General features: G+C 44.2%; 1 protein-coding gene across 2 annotated transcripts; it reads right to left on the reverse strand.

Moving 5' to 3' along the window:
• Positions 1 to 6897: 6897 nt before the first annotated feature.
• LOC146196702 (NECAP-like protein CG9132) lies at positions 6898 to 17374 on the reverse strand. 2 transcript variants are annotated; one of them, XM_084598476.1, is made up of 7 exons: positions 17222 to 17374; positions 16167 to 16267; positions 15832 to 15936; positions 12842 to 12923; positions 12506 to 12617; positions 10808 to 11196; positions 6898 to 7631 (listed from the first exon to the last, which is right to left on the reverse strand). In XM_084598476.1, the coding sequence occupies exons 1-7, from the start codon at positions 17305 to 17307 to the stop codon at positions 7568 to 7570; spliced, it is 939 nt and encodes a 312-aa protein (XP_084454602.1). In that variant the 5' UTR covers positions 17308 to 17374; the 3' UTR covers positions 6898 to 7567. The 2 variants fall into 2 exon arrangements, with proteins under 2 accessions (XP_084454602.1, XP_084454601.1); XM_084598475.1 differs by having other exon boundaries at positions 10784 to 11196.
• Between the last annotated feature and the right edge of the window lie 3845 nt (positions 17375 to 21219).

Consider the following 21219-nt stretch of genomic DNA (forward strand, 5'->3'; position numbering starts at 1 on the left):
GACGTCGTTCCCGGTACGTACGTCATTATCGGGGCCCGTCGGGCCAGCGCAGGAAGCGGTGAAGCTGGCTTCTCAAAGGAGAGCATGAGGGAGCTTTGAATTGTATTTTCGATGCTTTGCGGCGCGCGTGTCGCTGTAGAATTTTGCACAGACTATCTCCGGTACCTGATCGAAACACTGGGCTCCTTTTCTTAAAATGGCCTTCCCTGGACAGTGGCCCTTTAAAGAACCCCAGGTAATCGAAATTTCCAGAACCCTCCATTACAGCTTCTCTCATAGCCTGAGTCGCTTTGGGATGTTAAACTCCATAAACTAACTAGTTGATTCTTAGATCATCATTCATATCGCATCAGTTTGACAAAGTTCTGTCTTGTCCTGAAGTCGAAACATCTCACTTAGCTTAGACACTTTGATACTCTACTTGAAGGGCTATAGACAATTCATTTTTGGGTTTGTGTACTATCATTTGTAATGATGCCTAGGACATTACTGTACACGGGTCACCACGTCACATTCGCCTACGACTGCTGAATAATATATAATCAATCTTCTTTTCTCACCTGTTTCGGTTTCAAGAGCCGAGCGATGGCTGTGACGTCACAGTCAAGTCTAGGTCATGCGAGGGATGAAAATACAGCGATATAATCATTGCTGTGTCATTTAAATTCACTGCAATGATAAAGCCAGCCTACCTCAAGAACAGAAATCATTACAAGTGAAGAATGAGAGATTATATTGCTGTTCTTTCATGCTGCGCATCAAGACATGATTGTGATGTCACAGCCGTCTCTCGGATATTGAAACAGAAACTGGTGAGAAAATAAAATTCAATTATAAATTATTTAGTGGTCGTAAGCGAAAACTGCGTGCGGATCGATATACAGGAATGACTTACGCATCATTAACAAGAAGGAAATTTCCACCAAATTTTGGTGTCTATAGTCCTTTGTATCATGCTATGTCGGTCAGCTCTGATACCACAGCTACAAAAATATCTTTGCAGTTATTCCTTCTTACTAACGCATTTTTGTGTCCGTTGCACAACATGAACCACTTTACACTTATTCTGACCTTTTCTTTCATCAGCGCTGCCAACTTGGGCATAAGTTCAGGAAATCAGATGCGTCGAGCAATTGTGTGATCTAAGAGTGGATTGCGCCCTCAGACATGCCCGGAAGGCTCTGACCTCCTCTTGCCTCAGAGTGCTTTCTGTTTCTCCATGCCTCCTCTTCTAACAGGTAATGATGACAACACTGTAAAAGCTAGGAAGTGAGCACTTATTGACTGTACTGTGAAGACAGCACATGTATCGGCAATCAAAAAGCCACGTTTGTACGCTTTCTTCATTTTTTATGCCTGTTATTACTTGAATTCCGGAAAGCTGTCAAGTGCCAATCTTTGTCCAGTTTTTAAGTTTAGTTATGCTTCTGTCAAAATGCATTACCTTTGTAGCCAGTTTTTTTAAGAATTCATCATTTCATCACCAACCAGTTCTGCCTGTATTCATCAAAAAGTCCCTAATCACATTAAGAAATATTAGACAAACAGGCTTAATTCTTGTTTTAGTTTTGGCAGTTACAATTGTCTTTTCCAAATATTAGACCTGCACATACTCCCTATAGGGAAAGCCAGTGTCTCTCTTTTTTTTTTTATGGTACCCAAATAATCTCATCACTTAACACCTCCCTGAGTGACAGTGCTTAAAGTCTGACTCCATCGGAGGGGGGCCTCTGGTAGTTTGACCAGTGGTGGAAAAGGAAATACAGAGGGAGAGAGAAAGCGGCTGATGGCCTGCCTTGCTCAACTTGTTATACAAATTTAAGGAGAGAAATAATATTTCTCCTTCTTGAGTTCTAGAAAATATGTTCTTCTTATCAAGCTTACTGAGAAATTGCCGGAGCAACAGAGAAGGAATGTTCTGACAACCACTGACAAGAGAAAAAGATGGCAGCCTCCTTCGTATTCATGCAGTCCTTATACAATATTTGAGTGCGGAGGGGTCTCAGACCTCTCTTAAATGCTGGTGTAGGGTCTCAGACCCCAGGAGACACCCCTGACTTCAAGCCCTGCTGAGTGATGAGTGGTATGTTTCCCTGGCATCATGTTACTTTTTCACTGTTATGTCCGAATCTGAATAAGTGCACAATTCCGCTTTGATTTTGTGTCTAAGGCCTTTGTTTTTTTTTGTTTAAATATCATATTTTTATTAACTTTATTCGCTTGTGTCTGTTTTCTGTTGGGGCCTCATCATGTGTGCCTGAGCGCGTTGCTTGCAGCGTTATATATGTTGATGTTACATAGTTGTGATGATACTCGCATTATAATTACACTGGTCTATAGTATTGCCATAGTCTAAAGCTCTTTTGAGATGTATTCATGCTCAAGCATATATAGCCAAGTGCACTATTGCGACTTGCTGTGTTCAGTTGTCGATGTACCCATGACAATGCAGATAGGACACAATTTATTTTTACTTAGCATTATGCTTCCCCATAGTGAGAAAGAGTTCTAGAGGCTAGTTCTTACTATGTGCAATAAAAAAAAAAAAAAAAAGCATTCAGGAGAAGTTTGGCGAAACTCCTTAAGTGCAGAGGCCGTAACTGTTATCATTCTTTGCAGGAGATATTTGTGGGGGTACATTTCTTGGATAATACCTCGTAACAAAGCCTAGCAAATTTTTCAACCAGAGGGTACTTGGTGACCACTTAAAGTCCTACTTAATGCAGTTCTATTTTTGGTCTTACTGAATGCACATTCTCAATAGTCATGATCACATCTTTCAAACTTTCTTTGGTTGAATGTGGCAATCTAAGTGTTTCTGCAGGCTTCCTTCTCTCCTTGCCAGTCTGTGAATTATTTAAACAATGTTTTTTTTGTTGGTCTGTAGTTGTGTTCTCACCATTAGATTGCTTCAAGCTGCTGTGTACGTAATGCTGCCCCCACAATAACTTCAGGGTTCATATTTACTGTGAAGTCACACACTGCAGTGATCTTGTGTGTCGTATCTGCCTAATCTTGAAACATGTAACTTACACCACTTCTGTTCCTGTTATTGTGAGTAAAGGTCATACTCCATTATTCTCTAACTTTCTCTCTGGTTCCGTTTGTTATTGCTATGTAACCCCATTCAAGATCCTTCAATAGAATTGGAAGCTATTAGAAGTAAAAGCAAAAATGATCCTAACATGGTGCTTGTTTACTCTACTGAGCTACTGAAAAGGAACTGATGAAAATTAATTTCTGAACCTTTTTTTATTGAGCCTTGGTCCATTAACCATGCACTCGAATCAGTACTGTAGTTAAGAGCATAAAACAAAAGGGAAGCTCCTGTAACAGCATTCATGGAGAGATTACCATCAATCTGTAGCTACAGCAAGAAAATAAAAATGGCAATCCATTGCCCACGAGAACTGTGTAATTCACATCACCAATATACGCTTGAATTTGAGCTAAGCCACGTCATCATCATCAACAACCGGGCTACACCCACTGCAGGGCGAAGGCCTCTCCTGTATTCTTCCAATTAATCCGGTCCTGTGCTAGCTACATCCACTTGACCCCTGCGAACTTATTAACCTCATATGCCCACATAACTTTCTGCCACCTCCTGCTACACTTTCTTCCCTTGGAATCCAATTTGTTACCCTAAGCGAACATCGGTTGTCCTCTCTACGCACTGCATGTCCATTTCTTCTTCATGATTTCCACTAGAATGTCATTCACTCGAGTTATTTCTCTGACGCACTCTGCACGCTTCTTATCTCTTAACGTTACACCTACCATTTTTCTTTCCATAGCCCTCTGCATTATCCTCAACTTATGTAGAACCCTTTTCGTTAGCCTCCACGTTTCAGCCCCATAGGTGAGTACAGCTAATATGCAACTGTTGTTTACTTTCCTCTTGAGCAATAACGATAAGTTGCTAGTCATAATCTGCGAATACTTGCCAAATGTGCTCTATCTCAATCTTATTCTCCTAGTTTTTTCCCTTTCATGGTCTGGATCAGCGGTTACCACCTGTCCTAAGTAGATATATTCACCTACCACTTCCAGCACTTCGCTATCTATAATGAACTGCTGTTCCTTCCCAAGGCTGTTGAACATTACCTTAGTCTTCTGCACACTGATTTTCAAGCCTACCTTTCTACTTTTCCTGTCTAGGTCATCAGTCATTCTTTGCAGTCCATCACCTGAGTTACTGAAGAAGACAATGTCATCAGCGAATCACAGATTACTGAGGTATTCTCCATCTACCCTTATCCCTAACTGCTCCCATTCCAAGTCTCTGAATATTTCCTCTAAGCAAGCTGTGAATAGTACTAAGGAGATCGTGTCTCCTTGCCTAACACCTTTCTTTATGGGAATTTTGTTACTTTCTTTGCGCAGAACTATGGCTGCTGTGCAGCCACTATACATAAATATCTTCCAATACTTTCACATACGGCTCGTTTACACTCTGATTTTGCAATGCCTGCATGAGTGCTGAGGATGTCAGGATCTTGCAATATAGGTTATCTGGGACATATATATCGAGTATTGAATGAAAACCCAAACAGATCGAGTATGGTGCAGGAAGAAAAATTAAGTAATTTGTTTGTTACAACCTTGCAACATTAATTTTTCAGAGGACAACAGTGACAGGAATGACCAAGTCATACAGGAATGCAGAAAACATCTAAACCTCAATATACAATATACAGTAGACACCCTTTAAGGCGGACTTAGTTAAGATGAATTCTTGATAATAAGACAATATAGTCTGTTTCCCATTGACTCAATGTAAACTGTTATGCATGTTCTTCAATTAAGACAAAGTTTTGCACAGATCGCTACCTGTGGACTCCACACAATGGTACTTTTGCAACATCTGCGAGGCACTCTCATAAAAAGCTTGAGAGAAAAACATCAGAACGTCTTCCTCACCAGAAAACATACCCCACACCTTTCGCTCACCTCTGCAAGAAAACTTCTTTGCGCAAAGGTGCCAAGAAGTGTTTTTGCGGGTGTAGGTGGGAGAAGGCACCTCCGTGCTGTGTAGCGATCCCAGACTATGGCGTCACGTGCCGCACGTTGCCTTTGGGGAAAAAAAGATGCATACACGCAACTAGAGTAGCCGAATTTCATACCGATGTGGCATTGTGCACAGGTTTTATGCATAGACCCGGCAGGGTCTCATGTCAGCATCTAGTCTGCATCTCCTGCAGTGGATGGAAAGACAGAAGTGCACCTGCTCACACCGTTGGTAACAATCAGGCTGCCGAAGGAATGGGATGTGAAATAAGATTGTTGTATTGTTCAGAGTACGCCGAAAAAACTTTCTCCCAGCCTAACTTTTCGCTTGTTTGGAGCAAAATTATATACAGAGGAGGCATTAATAATAATAATAATAATAATAATAATTGGTTCAAGGAAAGAAAAAAGTTGCAGCATCTGTCACACTTGTCATGTGGACACCTGAACTGCACAGCAAGGGAAGGGAGGAAAGTGGGAGTGAAAGCGGAAAGAGAGAAAGGGGTGCCATAGTGGAGGGCTCAGTGGAGGGCATAAGTGGGAGTGAAAGCAGAAAGAGAGAAAGGGGTGCCATAGTGGAGGGCTCCGGAGTAATTTTGACCACCTAGGGATCTTACAGATGCAGCATTCAGTGAAAGCAACTAACTCTTGCAGCAGCGCTACCAGTAGCCTATGTCGCGTCCATCAGACATAAGACTATTCTACCATGGAGGCTGCGAAGAGCTAACTCATTCCTCTTCAAGCGCAAGATGAAGTTGCTGGCGACACTGTTTTGGTTTGCCATCAATGCACCCAACAAGGATTTAATTATTAATTCTGCATCAAGCGACTACCCTATCCAAGCATAGCATGAAAAAATGCCACCTGCGTGCAGAGCCAGGACAAGTGAACGGTTAGGCAGGAACTTTCTCCGGTATGCTCTGAGCAACAAAATAGAAGATGGTTAGAGCTTGCATGTTAAGTTCATGTTATATATATATATATATATATATATATATAACACTATCTCTGCCATTACCTCATAACTGCCACTATATTTTATTATTTTATGCAACAGATACTTCGGCACAGCCAGTACACATTATCCTTTTTCAGGACCCTCCTAATAGCAGAAAAATGGTCCCATCAAGTTTGTCTGAAAGGAAGTCTGCAGTATACGGTGAAGGAAATGTAATGCAGTACCGAAGAGCATTGCAAAGCAATTTCGGCACTGCTTTAAACTTGTTACAAGGTCTGACCGTTTAGATGTTGTATTCCAGCTTATGCATAATCTCGGCAAAGCTCTCCCTTTTTTGCTACCTTAGGTGAAGCAGTCCAGCAACCCTGCTTGATCTTCAAGTGACCGTGACAGATACTGCGCCCTTGCTTTCTTTAAACCAATTTACAAGTGAGTGAACACTAGGCTAGGTAGAACACTAAATTTGACCAAGTCACCTTGACCAAATTAAGTGTGGATGTCTTCAATTCCTTGTTGCCGACCCAAATCTATACTACGCCTTCCTTTCCTGAATACCTAACTAAGCAGCCCTGGGTTGTGCGATGCACATTAAAAAGCCCCAGAGTTGGCCTAATTACTCCGTGGCCTTCCACTACAGGAACTCTCCCTCAGCTTCCACTCCCATGTCTGGCAGATACTGTGCCTTTCCTTTCTTATGAACCAATGTACAATTTATAAGAAAAACTATAAAAGCGTGATCTTCACCTGGTTAGGCGCAGGTGTCCACCCAAAAGTATAAGGCATCTTCCTTTGCCCAAAGCCTAACTTAAAGAAAAATTATGAAAAAAAAAAAAAAGACATTGAAAAGGCTGTTATGTTCATGCCACGCTTAAAAGCCCACAATGTGCTTTTTAGCAGTCTGCAGAGGTAGAAAATGAAGACTCTGAATGTTCATTTGCAAACATTTTACTTTCTTTTTTTGCATTCATGCCACCACTTGTGTGACAGTTGCGCAAGAAACAGGTTTCCTCCCTCATCAACAGCATCAATACATATCCTAATTCAGGCACAAACATGGAATTCCATCTTCTAACGAGCAGCACGCCTATCTAAGTATGAAGACACCTTTCTTTTTGTAAGCACGTGGGGAGGGGGCAACAAGAACCAGAAATCTTACACATGCAAAATCCCCCCCATCCCAAAAAAAACAAAAGAACAAAAATAATAAAAACAACAGGCTGCACCATTGAGGCCATTGTGTGCCTCACCGTGCATATCACATCCTTTTTTTTTCCCGTGACAAAATGTGTAAGAAAATAAACTCCTAATCTAGGTTTTAAGCAAGAGTGAAATCTAAGCACGCATGTGTGTACACATGTATATATTATAAATATTTATAACTTATGTACAAAAAACAGCCACCCATAGGAGGATGGAGTGCTGGGGCTTTTCGCTTTTTTTTTTTTCTCCTCTCTTTTCCTTTCACAGCTGAACACTTGGGGGAAGAGGTTGGGCGAGAAGGGACACATGGAGAGCAAGAGCGAGAGGAAAATGGAATGTGCCTTGTAACTGCATCTTCTTCCTTATTCACTAGGAGTCTGCGGGAGTGCTTGGAATGACTCAGAACTGAATCCAGGCTCCCTGGCTAGGAGCCTGTTCTGACGATGCGTTGCTTGCTGGGGGCCTATTGAGAAGGGGGAAAAAAAAACACACAAAAATTTTCAGAGTTCAGTATTGCAACAGTATTACACACAAGCTGTCTTAACTTACACGTCAATAAGATGCCAAGCCAAACAAGCAAACAATATGTTACATGTGCAACAACAGTGAAATCTCGTTATAACAAACAGTAAAAAATCTGAAAATAGTTCGCTCTATCCATAATTCGTAATATAAAATTTCATAGAAAATCCATGCAAGAGCAGCAAAATTCAATCAGAGAAGACACAGCAACTCGGAGGGTGCCTTTTTGGGTCACGTCCGTTTATTTACGCGCAAAGAACTACGTTATCGCGGCCTGCTTTTTTGTGTTGATCGCGTTCCGTATCACGCCCTGTTCCACAGTTTGCAAACGCTCAACAAGGGCAAACCCACTGCTCTCAATAGCACTGTAGTGGCGGCGCAGTAAATCCAATGCAGCAAGCGCTTCTTGTGAAGTCTGAATGTTCTCATCATTTGCACGATCAGCCTGAGCTTCGTCTGCGGGATGTTCAGAAACTTCCACAGCAATTTCGGCGTCCGTCAGTGCAGCCGTGGTCGCCGCAATGTCGTCGCCGCCTACAAAGTCCTCTACAGTCATTGTTGTGGGCATGTCACCTCATCGAGCTCGCGGAGCTCTGCTTCTGCTTCGTCCCCATCGTCACTTGATGCGCGGGCCTCTGCTGGAACAAAATCTGCGTGCTGAAAGCAGTTGGCAATCGTTTCGCCTTCAACGCTGTCCTATGCCGCTTTAATGCTCCCAACAAGTCGATCTTCAAGTCCTGCTTCATAAGAAGCTTCACGAGAAGAGTGTCAATCAGTCTCCTCTTGTAAACTGCCTTTATCTTGAGCTTGGTCTTTAACGTCAGTTCTGCTTTTTTTTTTCACGTTCACCGCCACCACAGCACTACGCACACCCGCGCACCACACTCGACACGACCGACGCAGCCTCCGCCGAACGCTACGACGGCCCGGCCACGCCGCTGCTAATACTAAAACCAAAAAACGCGAATGGCGCAGAAACCAAAAAAGCAAGTTGTTTCCTTCCTCCGTTCAAAAAGGCAAAAAACAACATTCGATCGTGCCGCTGCCGCTGAAGCAGCGCTGTCGGCGATTGTGAGATGCAAACGATTTCTTATGGCCTCAGAGATCACCTCCGTACGCACAAACAGGCACGCGGAGGTAATCTCCGAGGCCATAGATTTCTTCGGCTGTCAACTCCCAATGCCGTCGTGGCATCTGTGGCGCTGTCAGCGCCTGCGAGGTAATCCTGAACGTTTGCTGCACCACATAACACACATGTAGTGCAACGAAGCCTGCCTCCTGCTATTAAAGTGAGGTAGTGCTTGGCGTCGCGAAGTTCGTAATATCAGTTTTATGCCGAACCGCGTTCGCTATGGGAAGTTAAAAATACATGTGTTTGACAAAAATATTTCGGAAGAGTTCGCTATATTCAATAATTTGTTATATGTGTGTTCGTTATATCGAGGTTTGACTGTAAAACAAAGCCAAGCAATTCTTTGCGGGGCCGGACAGAGGCATAAAGGAGACAGAGGATAAAAATACACTAACTGCTTGAACCTGCAAGCACCCTGCTGACAAGACAAGAGTGGTCCAGGCAGACAAGTGCATAGACCACTCGGTAAGGTAGCATATGCTAACCAAAGACTACAAATCCGGACCTAGCCAGACAATACTATTGCAATAAAAAGAAGCAACAGTCACTGGCATATGGGTAATGCAAGAATCCTCACATTTTAAAATATCTACATCTTTCCTAGAATGTGATGAGGTCATGTCCTTAATAAACTACAGAGGTGACAGCAACTTTTCTTATGCGCATGTATGTACAGGGTCGTCCATTTCTAGCCGTAACACGGCCACTGTGTTCAAAGCGCCATTACGTCACATCCGGTCATGCAATAAAACTAAATGGTAAGCCGTCCAAAGCACCACCTTCGAGCCCCTCTGTGCTTGTATCGCTTTGCTTCGATATGCGCCTGCATCAGATGCAATTTTTGCTTTGAAAGCAGTGACCGTGTTAAAGCTAGAAGTGGATGACCTTGTACCTCACGTTACATTAATCATCATCATCATCAGCCTGATTATACCCACTGCAGGGCGAAGGCCTCTCCCATATTTCTCCACTTAACCCGGTTCTGTGCTAGCTGCATCCACTTGACCCCTGCGAACTTCTCATCCGCCCACCTAACTTTCTGCCGCCCCCTGCTACGCTTTCCTTCCCTTGGAATCCAGTTTGTTACCCTCAGCGACCATCGGTTATCCTCTCTTCGTACTATACATGTGCTGCCCATGTCCACTTCTTCTTCTTAATTTCTACTAGAATGTCGGTAACTTGAGTTATTTCTCTGACCCACTCTGCACGCTTTCTATCTCTTAATGTTACCCCTACCACTTTTCGTTCCATAGCCCTCTGGGTTGTCCTCAAATTAAGTAGAACTCTCTTGGTTAGCCTCCACGTTTCAGCCCCATAGGTGAGTACAAGCAAGATGACACTGTTGTATACTTTCCTCTTGAGCGATACCGGTAAGCTGCTAGTCATAATCTGCGAGTTCTTGCCAAATGCGCTCCATCCCAATCTTATTCTTCTTGTTATTTCCTTTTCATGGTCCGGATCTGCGGTTACCACCTGTCCTAAGTAGACATATTTGCCTACTACTTCCAGTATTTCGCTACCTAATGTAAACTGCTGTTCCTTCCCGAGGCTGTTGAACATTACCTTAGTCTTCTGCACATTGATTTTCAAGCCTACCTTTCTACTTTTCCCGTCTAGGTCATCAATCATTATTTGCAGTTCATCCCCCGAGTTGCTTAGCAAGGCAATGTCATCAGCAAATCGCAGATTACTGAGGTATTCTCCATCTACCCTTATCCCTAACTGCTCCCATTCCAAGTCTCTGAATACTTCCTCTAAACAAGCTGTGAATAGTACTGGGGAGATTGTGTCTCCTTGCCTAACACCTTTCTAGGCAAGGAGACACAATCTCCCCAGTACTATTAATAGTTACATTAATAAAGCCCATTTATCAATCACTATACAAAACCATTTCCGCTTCGTATGTTTTGTCATGCTCGTCCTGCACGCATATTATTAAATTCCACATGTGGAAAACAAACCAGCTGGGCGAGATGGCGACTGACCCGGCAGGGGCACTGGCAAAGTCACCCCACGGATCAGCGGAGGTGGCCGCTGCCGGTGCCGCCGGTGCCCCATTGCCTGCAGGGCCATCGCCAGACAGGAGCGAAGGTGCAGCCTCCTTGGGTGGACTAAGGTCCAGCAGATTTCCCACCGCGCCTCCACCCGCGGCCACAGAGGGCGGCGAAGGTGTTGAGTTTCCGCCACCACTCTCCGGTGTCTGGGCTGTGGCCGGACTCGACGGAGGTGGCCGGAGTCCGCTGCTCAGCTGAGAGGAGGCAGGTGGTGGCAGCTTCACGCCGCCGGGTGGCGGTGGCAGCAGGCCGATTCCTCCTCCGCCACTGCTTCCAGACATGGCCGCCCTCGGTCTGTTTTTCCCTGAGCCAGACTTGTGCTGAGAAAGCAAGGGTGGCGCGTGCCTCTGTCAGCAACAGCTCCACACACAAAACAACAGACACAGAAGACAACATCTATTGCATAAAAAATTGTCAGCACACAATGACTCCAGTTTACACGACAGCCAAGAGTAGGTCTAAACATGGAATATTTGAAGCCGATAGTTTAGCACCATCGGACAACACACAAAGCACACTTGGGAAGCAATGTCTTGATCTGGATGGAGCCTTTCTCAAAGTCCATGCTCCTATATTGACTTCTTCAAACTTGTGGAATCGATAACTATACCCGGCGCCAGGAAATAAAGGGAAGACGACAGCCATTGCTCTGCCTTGGAAAAAGGGTTAATTTTTCTGGGTAAGGTTGCGAAAGGGTGAAAGGAGGAAGTTGGAAAAAGAGGTTTTTAGGTCCGAGTTTAGCTCCCGCTACGCGGAGAGGGAACAATGGCCCGTCTTATTTCCTTTCCTGCCTAGCTTTGGCCACTTTGCCATAAAAAGTTGTGCTTGAGTATAGGCATACATTCATAACAATGTGAATAAAGCTGTCTGAAATAGAAAAAAAAAAATCCCCATGCTTGGATGATAAAGGCATCCATAATATAGTTAGTGCGAAAGTAGTAGGTGCACCATCAAAGAGAAATTAAACATGAAAACTAAGCTCAGAAAGCAAAACTTTTTTGTTGGTGCGGGTTCGAGACACGCGTAGTTGCTCCCCACAGACAATGAGGGATGTGTCTGCCTTTTAGGTGAACTTGCCGTTTAACCTCAATGCGACAATATCTTTTCACTATGCATTCATTTGCACAATCCTGTTCACATTCCACTCGTTATGAGTATGCATAAACAATGGTGTGGTTACCGAGACCACCTTTGCTCATCTCGGCAAACAACAAACAGCCAAAATCACTGGTTTGGTTAGTTTATGGGATTTATCATACCAAAGCAACTCAGGCTATGAGAGACACAGTAGCGGAGGGCTCTGGAAATTTCGGCTACCTGGGTTCTTTAACGTGCATCGACATCACATAGCAGATGGGTGCCTTGCTTTTCGGCTCCTTTGAAAAAACGGCCGGCGTGGCCTGGATTCAATCCAGTGTTCTTGCATACAGCAGTTGAGTGCTGCCCTAACCACATCATCACCACCATGTTATTAAAATAGATAAAAATTAATAAAAAAAGTCATGTTAATAAAATTCGTGCAATTTCCATGTCCAGTTGTTAATCATGTGATGGGCCATACATAAAGCATCCACGCAGAAATGCAGCCACGAATACCATTAGCAAAGGCATGTTGTCACAAATGCTTACACCAATGTTCATGCTGATCTTGATGGTCTGGCCTTCCTTGAAGCTTAGGTCAAGCTGCGGCTGACTGGGATCACTGGCACCTTTTTCCAACTCCTCGCTTTTCTCGAGCCACCTAGACGGTGCATAGGACACGCTCAAATAAGTGCCATCACAAGCACATTTCATTGAATATGCATCCGTCACACGCAAATAGTTGCAGCAAATTATCCCAATAAAAGCTTTTGTCATGCATTGCTACTGCACTAAAGAGAAGTACCTGGCGTTTTTTTTGTGGCGAGCAACAAAGAGTTTCAGCAAAACTGCAGAAACTGATTCAACAATCATGAGAGTACTTACTTGAAATGATCTTGAAGTGCAACATTCAAGTCAAAAGAATCACCTCGGTCAGCAAAACCGATTCCGATAAATGCCGCACGGCCTGCAATAGAAAATAATGTACAGCTGTTTATACAAACAAAGGACATGGGGAGACATGGCAAGAGAAACAAAAGAGCATATGAAATTTGGGAGACACTTAAGCTCCACCTTTGAAGGGCCATTGCACTGTCCAGGGTATGGCATTCAAAGCTTCGATCAGATACCTGAGATAATACTACAGCGATGCACGTGCCGGGAAGCAGCAAAAACAAAAATCAAAGCTCTCTCATGTTTTCGTTCGCAAAGCCAACATCCTCATTCTCTATGCTGGCCAGACGAACCATGGGGATAACGTCAAACCAGAGACAGTTTGATGGCATCCATTGGTCTCTCTCTCTGACTGAAGGGTGGGAGTAGGTCGCTAACTGTGTCAGCTGCTCGCTACATGCTTTTCTGTCGTGCCTTTTGTTCTTGCACCAGCCATGCGACCATGCAAAAAGGCTTTCCGCTCATTTTCCTAGTCCATGCATGCATCAGAGTGCTCTGTGTGCTGTGCCAATCATACGCTCCCCGAACACAGAAAAGGCAGAAGCACAGACGTACGCGCGCACACACAGACACGCATAAGTGCGCACCCGCTTGCTTTTCTAAGAAATGCTGGAGAGAGCCCAATGAGAGGGCAAGAGAGATCCCTTCTTGGTTTTCGAACAAAAGGTCACCTGGGGGTACCCCTGCATGTTGGGACATGGCCCAACGTGCATGAGACAAAAAAAGAAAAAGGCTGGGCCACGACGTGTGCATGCAACATACTCTACCAGACACCAACCTTCCTACCAGATGCAGAGGAGGAAGGGGAATTTGGCTTGCGGAGGCTAGATGGCCAGGCAGGAGAGCGAAAAACCTCCAAAAAGGAACAGAAGGAGAGGAACATGGCAAAATCTGTTGATTGCGGTGGCTGCAGCTAAGCTGTTAATTAGTCTTAAAAAAATGTTTGTGGCCTTGCAATCTGGGGGTAAAGCCTCACAGTCATCACGGAAAAAAATAGTAATGACTCCTGTCTACAGCTACCGTTGCGTATCCTTGTTTGCATACGCACGCACTTTGCCGCTCTCCTAATCACAAATCCGTAATTTTCCATCTCTAGTATCATACACATGCTCATTAGCATTCAGTCGTAAGCTACCACATTATGTGAAGGACCAGCCAGCAGATATAAGGAACTGCTTTAACCAAGCTGCGTGACGTTCCTACATGGCCTGGGGGTAGTGCATCTGGCTCTGGGTTCAAAGGTCACGGGTTCAATTCTCATCACAGAGGAGCTGCTCGCGTACACAGCTCCAGCCAATTAGGTGTCATGCAGTCTCATGACGTCTCACAACCCGCCAACCAATCAGTGCACAAGCCATTTCATCCGCCAGAGGCATTCTCATGATTTTTTGCTACCAAAGCCACTAATGACAACATCAGCTTTTCTTGCACGATGGGACCCTTAACGCTGCGCTGTAACGCTAAAAACTGAGGTTGATAAAAGTGAGCCCTTCATAGGTTTTAGGCTTCAGAACCTGCTGCCTCGCATTCCCTTTACCAGGAATGTCAGGTGGTTGCGTGAAGCATGGTAGCACAAGCTACAGGTATAGAGCTACATCTTGTACACTGCAGAGATTTCAGAATCCTTCTCTCCTCGTTCAATTTCTTTGATAAGTTGCAGTTTCTGTGAAAATAAAAAATTCTGCCATTTTGCAATGGTCATCGCGCGCACACAGAGATGACAAAAACCTCTCAAAATTCCCCAGTGGCAGCCCAACGCACCATACGAGCATACTGCGCGACAATTTGGGCACCAAAGGTGCAATGTGCCAAAAATGCACATTGGCTGGCTATGCACAGGCTGCCTAAATTAATGAAAAAAAAAAAAAAAGTGCCATTATTGGGTGCCTACGATAGCACTGCAGCACCTGCTGGTTCATGCAGCAAAGCTAACCTCTGGAGACATGCTGGGGAAGGCCAGCTTTTGAGTTGCGTGGTGTTGTCCAAAGTTCGATCTACTGGATGTAATCGCTAATTTTTGTAAAATGCAGCCATTAATCTTCCTATATAATCACATTGTAGATTTATGGTGCTCAAAAATTTTGATATAATTGGTTTGGTTTGTGGGGTTTAACGTCCCAAAGCGACTCAGGCTATGAGACACGCCGTAGTGGAGGACTCCGGAAATTTCGACCACCTGGGGTTCTTTAATGTGCACTGACATCGCACAACACACAGGCACCTTGCTTTTCACCTCCATGGAAAAGCGGCTGCCGAGGCCGGGATTCGATCCCGCGTCCTTGGGAAAAGTAGTCGAGCGCCGTAACCACTGCGCCACCCCGGCGGGGTCTAGATGCCTCAACTGTATGCTTAATGCTATGAAGTATTAAGATTGAGTTACTTAATCTTCTATATTCATATATTCATATTCTGAAATTCAGAACTTGATTCTTTTCATTGTTTACTGGGAAAGACAGATTATTCAAGAATGTTAGAGATAATTAGCTTTTGCAAACTAAGCAGTGGTTTGGGCAAACTTTGGTACAAAAATGCCTAATTAATATTGCTCACCAAGCTCCCGGCATTCTGATCCCAATAGATGAGACATCAGTACAATCATGTTTAGTTTCACGGTGATTTCTCAGGTTTATGATGTTTTTGCTTGTTGGTTTTAATTTAGTTTACACTGATAAGTACTGCTGAAGACTGAGACCACAAGTAGGTTTAAAAACTAACTAAAACTAACCAGCAATGAACAAACAAAAACTTAGAGCCAAAAGGGCTAATCAGGTTTACAAACCATTTGTGATTTGCAAGAACTGCTAACCACACAGCTACAAAAAGGAATCGTAGAAATGTCTGACAAACCGCAAAGGAGCGGTATCAATATTGTGCAGAAAACGTTTTTTTTTTTTCTAGTCACACAGAAACTGTAGTCATACCAGAGTCATCCTGCAGTCTAATGACGAAGTAGCGACTTGAATCCATTACGGCCTCAACCGCAATGCCAGGGTACTTGTCTATGGGACACTTGGCAAACAATTCACCTGGAATCAAAGTTTTCAAGCTTTTAAGAGCAAATTGGTGGGAATAAGCTACTCAATACATCACATTCGTTCAAACTAGGAGTGGATGACCCTATACGTTGGACACTATTCAAGGCCAAGAGAAGTGAACAAGCAGATTGTATAACGAAATAAAACCAACAAGTGGACTGTGGTTTTAATGTGTAATGTTAAGATGCTAAAAAGAAAAAAGAACAGCTGAAAATTCTTACCCGAAACCTTGTCCTCTAATTTCAAGATACATTCCTTGCCTTTTGTGACCAGTCTCATGCGTCCTTTCCATTCTGGTGCGTCAAGTTTCCAGTCAGCAGCCCTGTTCAAAAGGAAAATACACGGTTCAACTTCTATGCTTGCTTGCCTCTACACAGGCTGCATAAGCATACGACTTGAGCACCCAGGAAGCTAAAAGGTCTGAATTTTTTAGTCATGGAGCAGGACTTTGGTATAAGACTGTACCGGTGCATGAAACTGTGATAGCACCTATGGAAGCCGCCATTTTCAATAACTTTACTGGCGTCGTATATCCCTAAAGAGTCTCTCGTGAGTATGCACGCTCAAATTCCAATAGAAAAATCGACAAGCGCAACTACAAAAGTGCACCGCTACAGGTGTTCATTAATTTTGGCACTTGCAAATGTTGCCACGATGTATGAGTAAACAAAGCTCTCACAAACCACATTTTTCGCTGAGAAACTCTACGAGCATACTCCTTACCCACACTCGCACAAATAAGTCTTTATTCTCCTTCTGTATTGTAAATAAACAACATATTCATCCGGTGGGCGGAAGGAAGCATCGGCATGAATCACAGACCTGCTTTGTTTCAAGAGCGCCCCGACTGTAGCGCGATCAAAACACAAGGACACCGAGTTAGGAAAGCGCAAAGGAGGAGACAAAAACGAGGAAATAAACCGACAAAGGCCCCTTTCCTGAAAAGAGTAATTCGTGAGCGACTGCTTTGTAAACTAAGAAGGTACCATGCTCAGCCAAAAACTGCGGCTGTCACTGCGCTTTTCGCGACGAAGTTTCGCCTGAAGCCAACAATTTGAGAGTGTCATACTAAACAAGAACGCAAAAGCAAGCAGCGATAGTGATGAGCCGTTTCTATTCTGCGAGTAATTTGCACGCAAAACATCTGTCCCCGCATCTGAAAAAGACACCCCCCATAGGAGCCGCTTGCGACGCGCGCAATCAGGTAGCCCAGCAGGTTCCTGCGTAAAGTTTTTATGAAAAGAGGGTGCCTTAATATAGCGTACGTGAGACTGACCTGTAACCCCTGTTCGTTGCCCTGGGTGGTATTTTGTAGACGAAAACTTCGTTTTTAACGAGCAAAATGCTCTCGTAGTCTTCCATACTGGCAGCGATGGCAGTGACCCCTCGCGGTGGCTCTTGCGTACTATCTGCAAGGCGAAAAAAAAATAGCGAAGCGGCAGCGCGGCACGCGGCACGCCCTGATGCGGGATGCGGGTATGCTCCCAGTCCAGCGGCTTTCGCGCGCGCAGTAATTATGGAGGCCTGATAATCTTTGCCATGACTTTGCTACGCAGCAGGACCTGGAAGAGCAGAATACCGTAGACAACACCTCGAAGATGCCAGCCCTTCAAGAAATCTCTAATAGAGAGGAAATGCATAATAAAAATGAACTGCGCTTTAGTTTCACTGTAACACAGTTACCATTATCAGTCCCTGTTTCGAATTGTCCAGTGTGCTAACTTATGTTCACCTTGGAATATTTTAAGGGACTCAAGGACTCAAGGGGCCTTCAGCAGCACGGTTAGCTCGGTGGAAGAAAAAGCCGTGTTCAGCAGTCTGCTTCACCATAAAGTGATAAAGTCATCAATGATTATATCCATCTTTTAGCCGAACAAAAATTTATCCTCTAAGCCCTTTAGCGAGAAAAATTGTGGTGCTTTTTTTTTTTTTTTCTGCACAAAATGCAAACAGCGCATTACGCAACGAAAGCCACAGGAAAACCATGTCTGCTGATGATGTGTCGTAGTGATTATGGCTGATACGCGCCAAATTCAAACAGCCTGATTTACTCTGCCGTGTCATGTACAGGGTTTTGAATATTTGGGGGCTGGGTTTTAAAAAAATCCTATGCAAAATCTACAACCCCATTCGAGCTGAAATTACGTTCACAAAGTAGCAAAATATGGTCTACGTTATCTCATAAGTGATTCAACATCGGTACTTGCCTAGATTTCTCGAAATCGAGAAAAAACTGTTCTCGGTGGCGTGCACAATTTTCGCAGAAGACAGTCGAAAAGCTATTTTAACATGATGCGCCATCTGTCGAGCAGTGAGACAAGCTCCATCCCGGCCGTTGGCGCGCTTGCCTCGCTGCCCGACAGATGACGCACCATGTTAAAATAGCTTTTCGACTCTCTTCTGCGAAAATTGTGCACGCCGCCGAGAGCAGTTTTTTCTCGATTTCGGAAAATCTAGGCAAGTACGGATGCTGAATCACTTATCAGATAACGTAGACGATATTTTGCTACTTTGTGAACGTTATTTCAGCTCGAATGGTGTAGTAGATTTTGCATAGAAATGTTTTAAATCCCAACCCCCAAATATTCAAAACCCTGTACTTCCTTTTGCTGCGCACGTCGCTCTCGAAAAAGGAGAACCATGCTGTTGACAATAACTGCTGTTTTCCTTGTACTAAGCAGCAAAGCAAGGGTATCTCAACCAGTTCTAATTGGACGCCGTCTAGCCGATGTAGTTTCCACCGAGCGCCCTATGCCATCTGCTTCTTCTTGCCCATTCACTAGTTTTCAAACCCTATGCATAAATGTGGGAGATCCCGCCATCCAAAAAAGATTCTATAACAGTGTTTGTTTTAACACGACACTTCGCCATATCCACGGGCGATAAACAAAATTTTACGCAGGGCTTGCTCCGACTGCAGACCCCAAGACCGAAAGCGCAAAAAAAAAAAGTATAGAAAGCGGGAGGAACACACGATTAAAGCATCGCCAATGATGGCTCCGACGTACTGCGTGGCGGAGCCACTCTTTTACCGACCAGTTTCTGTTTAGAGACGCCTACGGAGGTTTGAATAATTTCTGATGTGGAACAAGCAGCCGCCTAATTTCGCTCTCATTTTACAATGCAGCTTGTGCATCCGAACGCTCCCCCCCCTCCCCCCCCCCCCCTCCCCTCCCCCTTCCCCCTTATACCACCGAATCAAAGCATGCACTGTAAATTGAATAAATTGAGTGGTTATGAAAATGTATTTGTTAATTAGCCGTCACAGTGAGCAGTCACGCGTGTTTGAGGCTCTTTGGATTTAAAAACCTTTAAAGGTAAGTGCTAATTTTGAAACACCTAAAGTGAGCCATCTTTTTATTGCGATTTGGTGGAGCCAAAAACAGAACAGCCGGCATTAAAACACCGCTGCTTGCTTCATGGCTTTGAGTGGGTAGACAGTTTCACAGGGAATTTATGATTACACCGATTGAATTGTGTGCCTCAATTAAGCTCTCTGGTATGATATTTTGATGGTTCTGCATGAAGGAAGATTTTTTTTTTATTTTTTTGCATTAATTTGGTTTTTGTTCAATGCTCTGTCAACAGCAGGCGCAATTCCATTGATGGCTTGCAATTAAACCTTGCTAGAAGGCATATCCTTGCGCCATGAAACAAATATTTAGCGCAGATAATGACGGGAACTTGGAGGCAGCTCTCAAAATTTTGTGCCCGAGCCCCTTTTAGCTTGCGACTACATCAAGAGCAAGATTTAATGTGTCTCAGTGGCGCTACGCAGGAGATGAATCACTCAGTAAGGCAGACAGTACGTCGTTTGGCGACGGATTAATTAAAACGGACACTTTTTCCCCAACTCTTCCTGTACTCCATCATGCTCTCGGGCGACTATAGACATTTGCATCGGGCGAGGAAGTTGTAGAAGCTCCTCCTTTCTGGACAGTCGGACAGCCTCCACGGAGCTTACACGGGATGCACTCGACAGTCCAGTAAACAATATGGCAACGCCACCTGCAAATTATGCAAACACACTAAAGTGGATGTCTCTCGATCACCGTGCTCTCGATCATATATACTCAGGGCTTGTCCATAGTCGAATGCCCTCATTTCTGAGACTGGATGACTAGGAGAGATGATAGGCCATGCTGCACCCCTCACAGCCAAAGCCTCAGCTCCGGATTGTGACTTGGGCCACAGAGGTCGCCAAAGCACACGGAGGGCCCACCTCTCTCATGCAATCCCATCGCTCCCCACCCTCATTGACTTTCTGTTATTTATTTATTTATTTATTTATTTATTTATTTATTTATTTATTTATTTATTTATTTATTTATTTATTTATTTATTTATTTATTTATCTTTTAACTATTTATTTATTATTTATTTATTCCATATACCTACATCGCCACGAGAGGCATTATTGTAGGGGGTTTACTACATCAAAAACATAACCAAAAACACAACAAAATGTGACCTATATAGCAGTCCCTTCTCTAGAGCGGTGAGAGGCCAGCTCAGATCCATTGACGGAAGTTCGGGCCACTGAGTGCCCTCATTTGTGGGACTGGATGACCAGGAGAGATGATAGGCCATGCTGCACCCCTCACAGCCAAAGCCTCAGCTCCGGATTGTGACTTGAACCACAGAGGTCGCCAAAGCCCACGGACTTCTGAGGGCCCACCTCTCTCATGCAATCCCATCGCTCCCCACCCTCAATGATTTCCTGTTATTTATTTATTTATTCCACATACCTACATTGCCACGAAAGGCATTATTGTAGGGGGTTTACTACATCAAAAACATAACTAAAATCACAACAAAAAGTGACCTACATAGCAGTCCCTTCTCTAGAGCGGTGAGAGGATATACTGGCCAGCTCAGATACATTGACGGAAGTTCGGGCCAGAGTGGGTTATAAGGTCGCCGAGAGCCACGGACTCCATATCTAAGTGTAGTGCCCACATATCGTTCAGTGCTGACAATAAACGTTTTCCAATCTAAATATTTAGATGTCAGTACGGTCTTTGCTTATAGCCACACTTTGTCCTCTGGCTCATTGAAGGTCAGGCGTGAGCTGTCACTGACCTTGACCCGAGGTGAGGTATGTGAAGCTTTCGCTTCGAAAGAAAACGAAGTGGTTATGCGATTTTATTAGGGCGCAGTTTTTCTCTTTTTCTTTCTTGCACACCAGATGGCGCAGCGGCAATCGTGCTCACTGCACGTGTCACCCGAGGCGCGTGCACGAGGTGGTTCGGTCAGCGCTCGACGGCAGCCGCC

The sequence above is a fragment of the Amblyomma maculatum genome, chromosome 3 (assembly GCF_055883805.1).
Source record: "Amblyomma maculatum isolate TAMU_Amacu chromosome 3, ASM5588380v1, whole genome shotgun sequence".
NCBI classification, from domain to species: Eukaryota; Metazoa; Arthropoda; class Arachnida; order Ixodida; family Ixodidae; genus Amblyomma; species Amblyomma maculatum.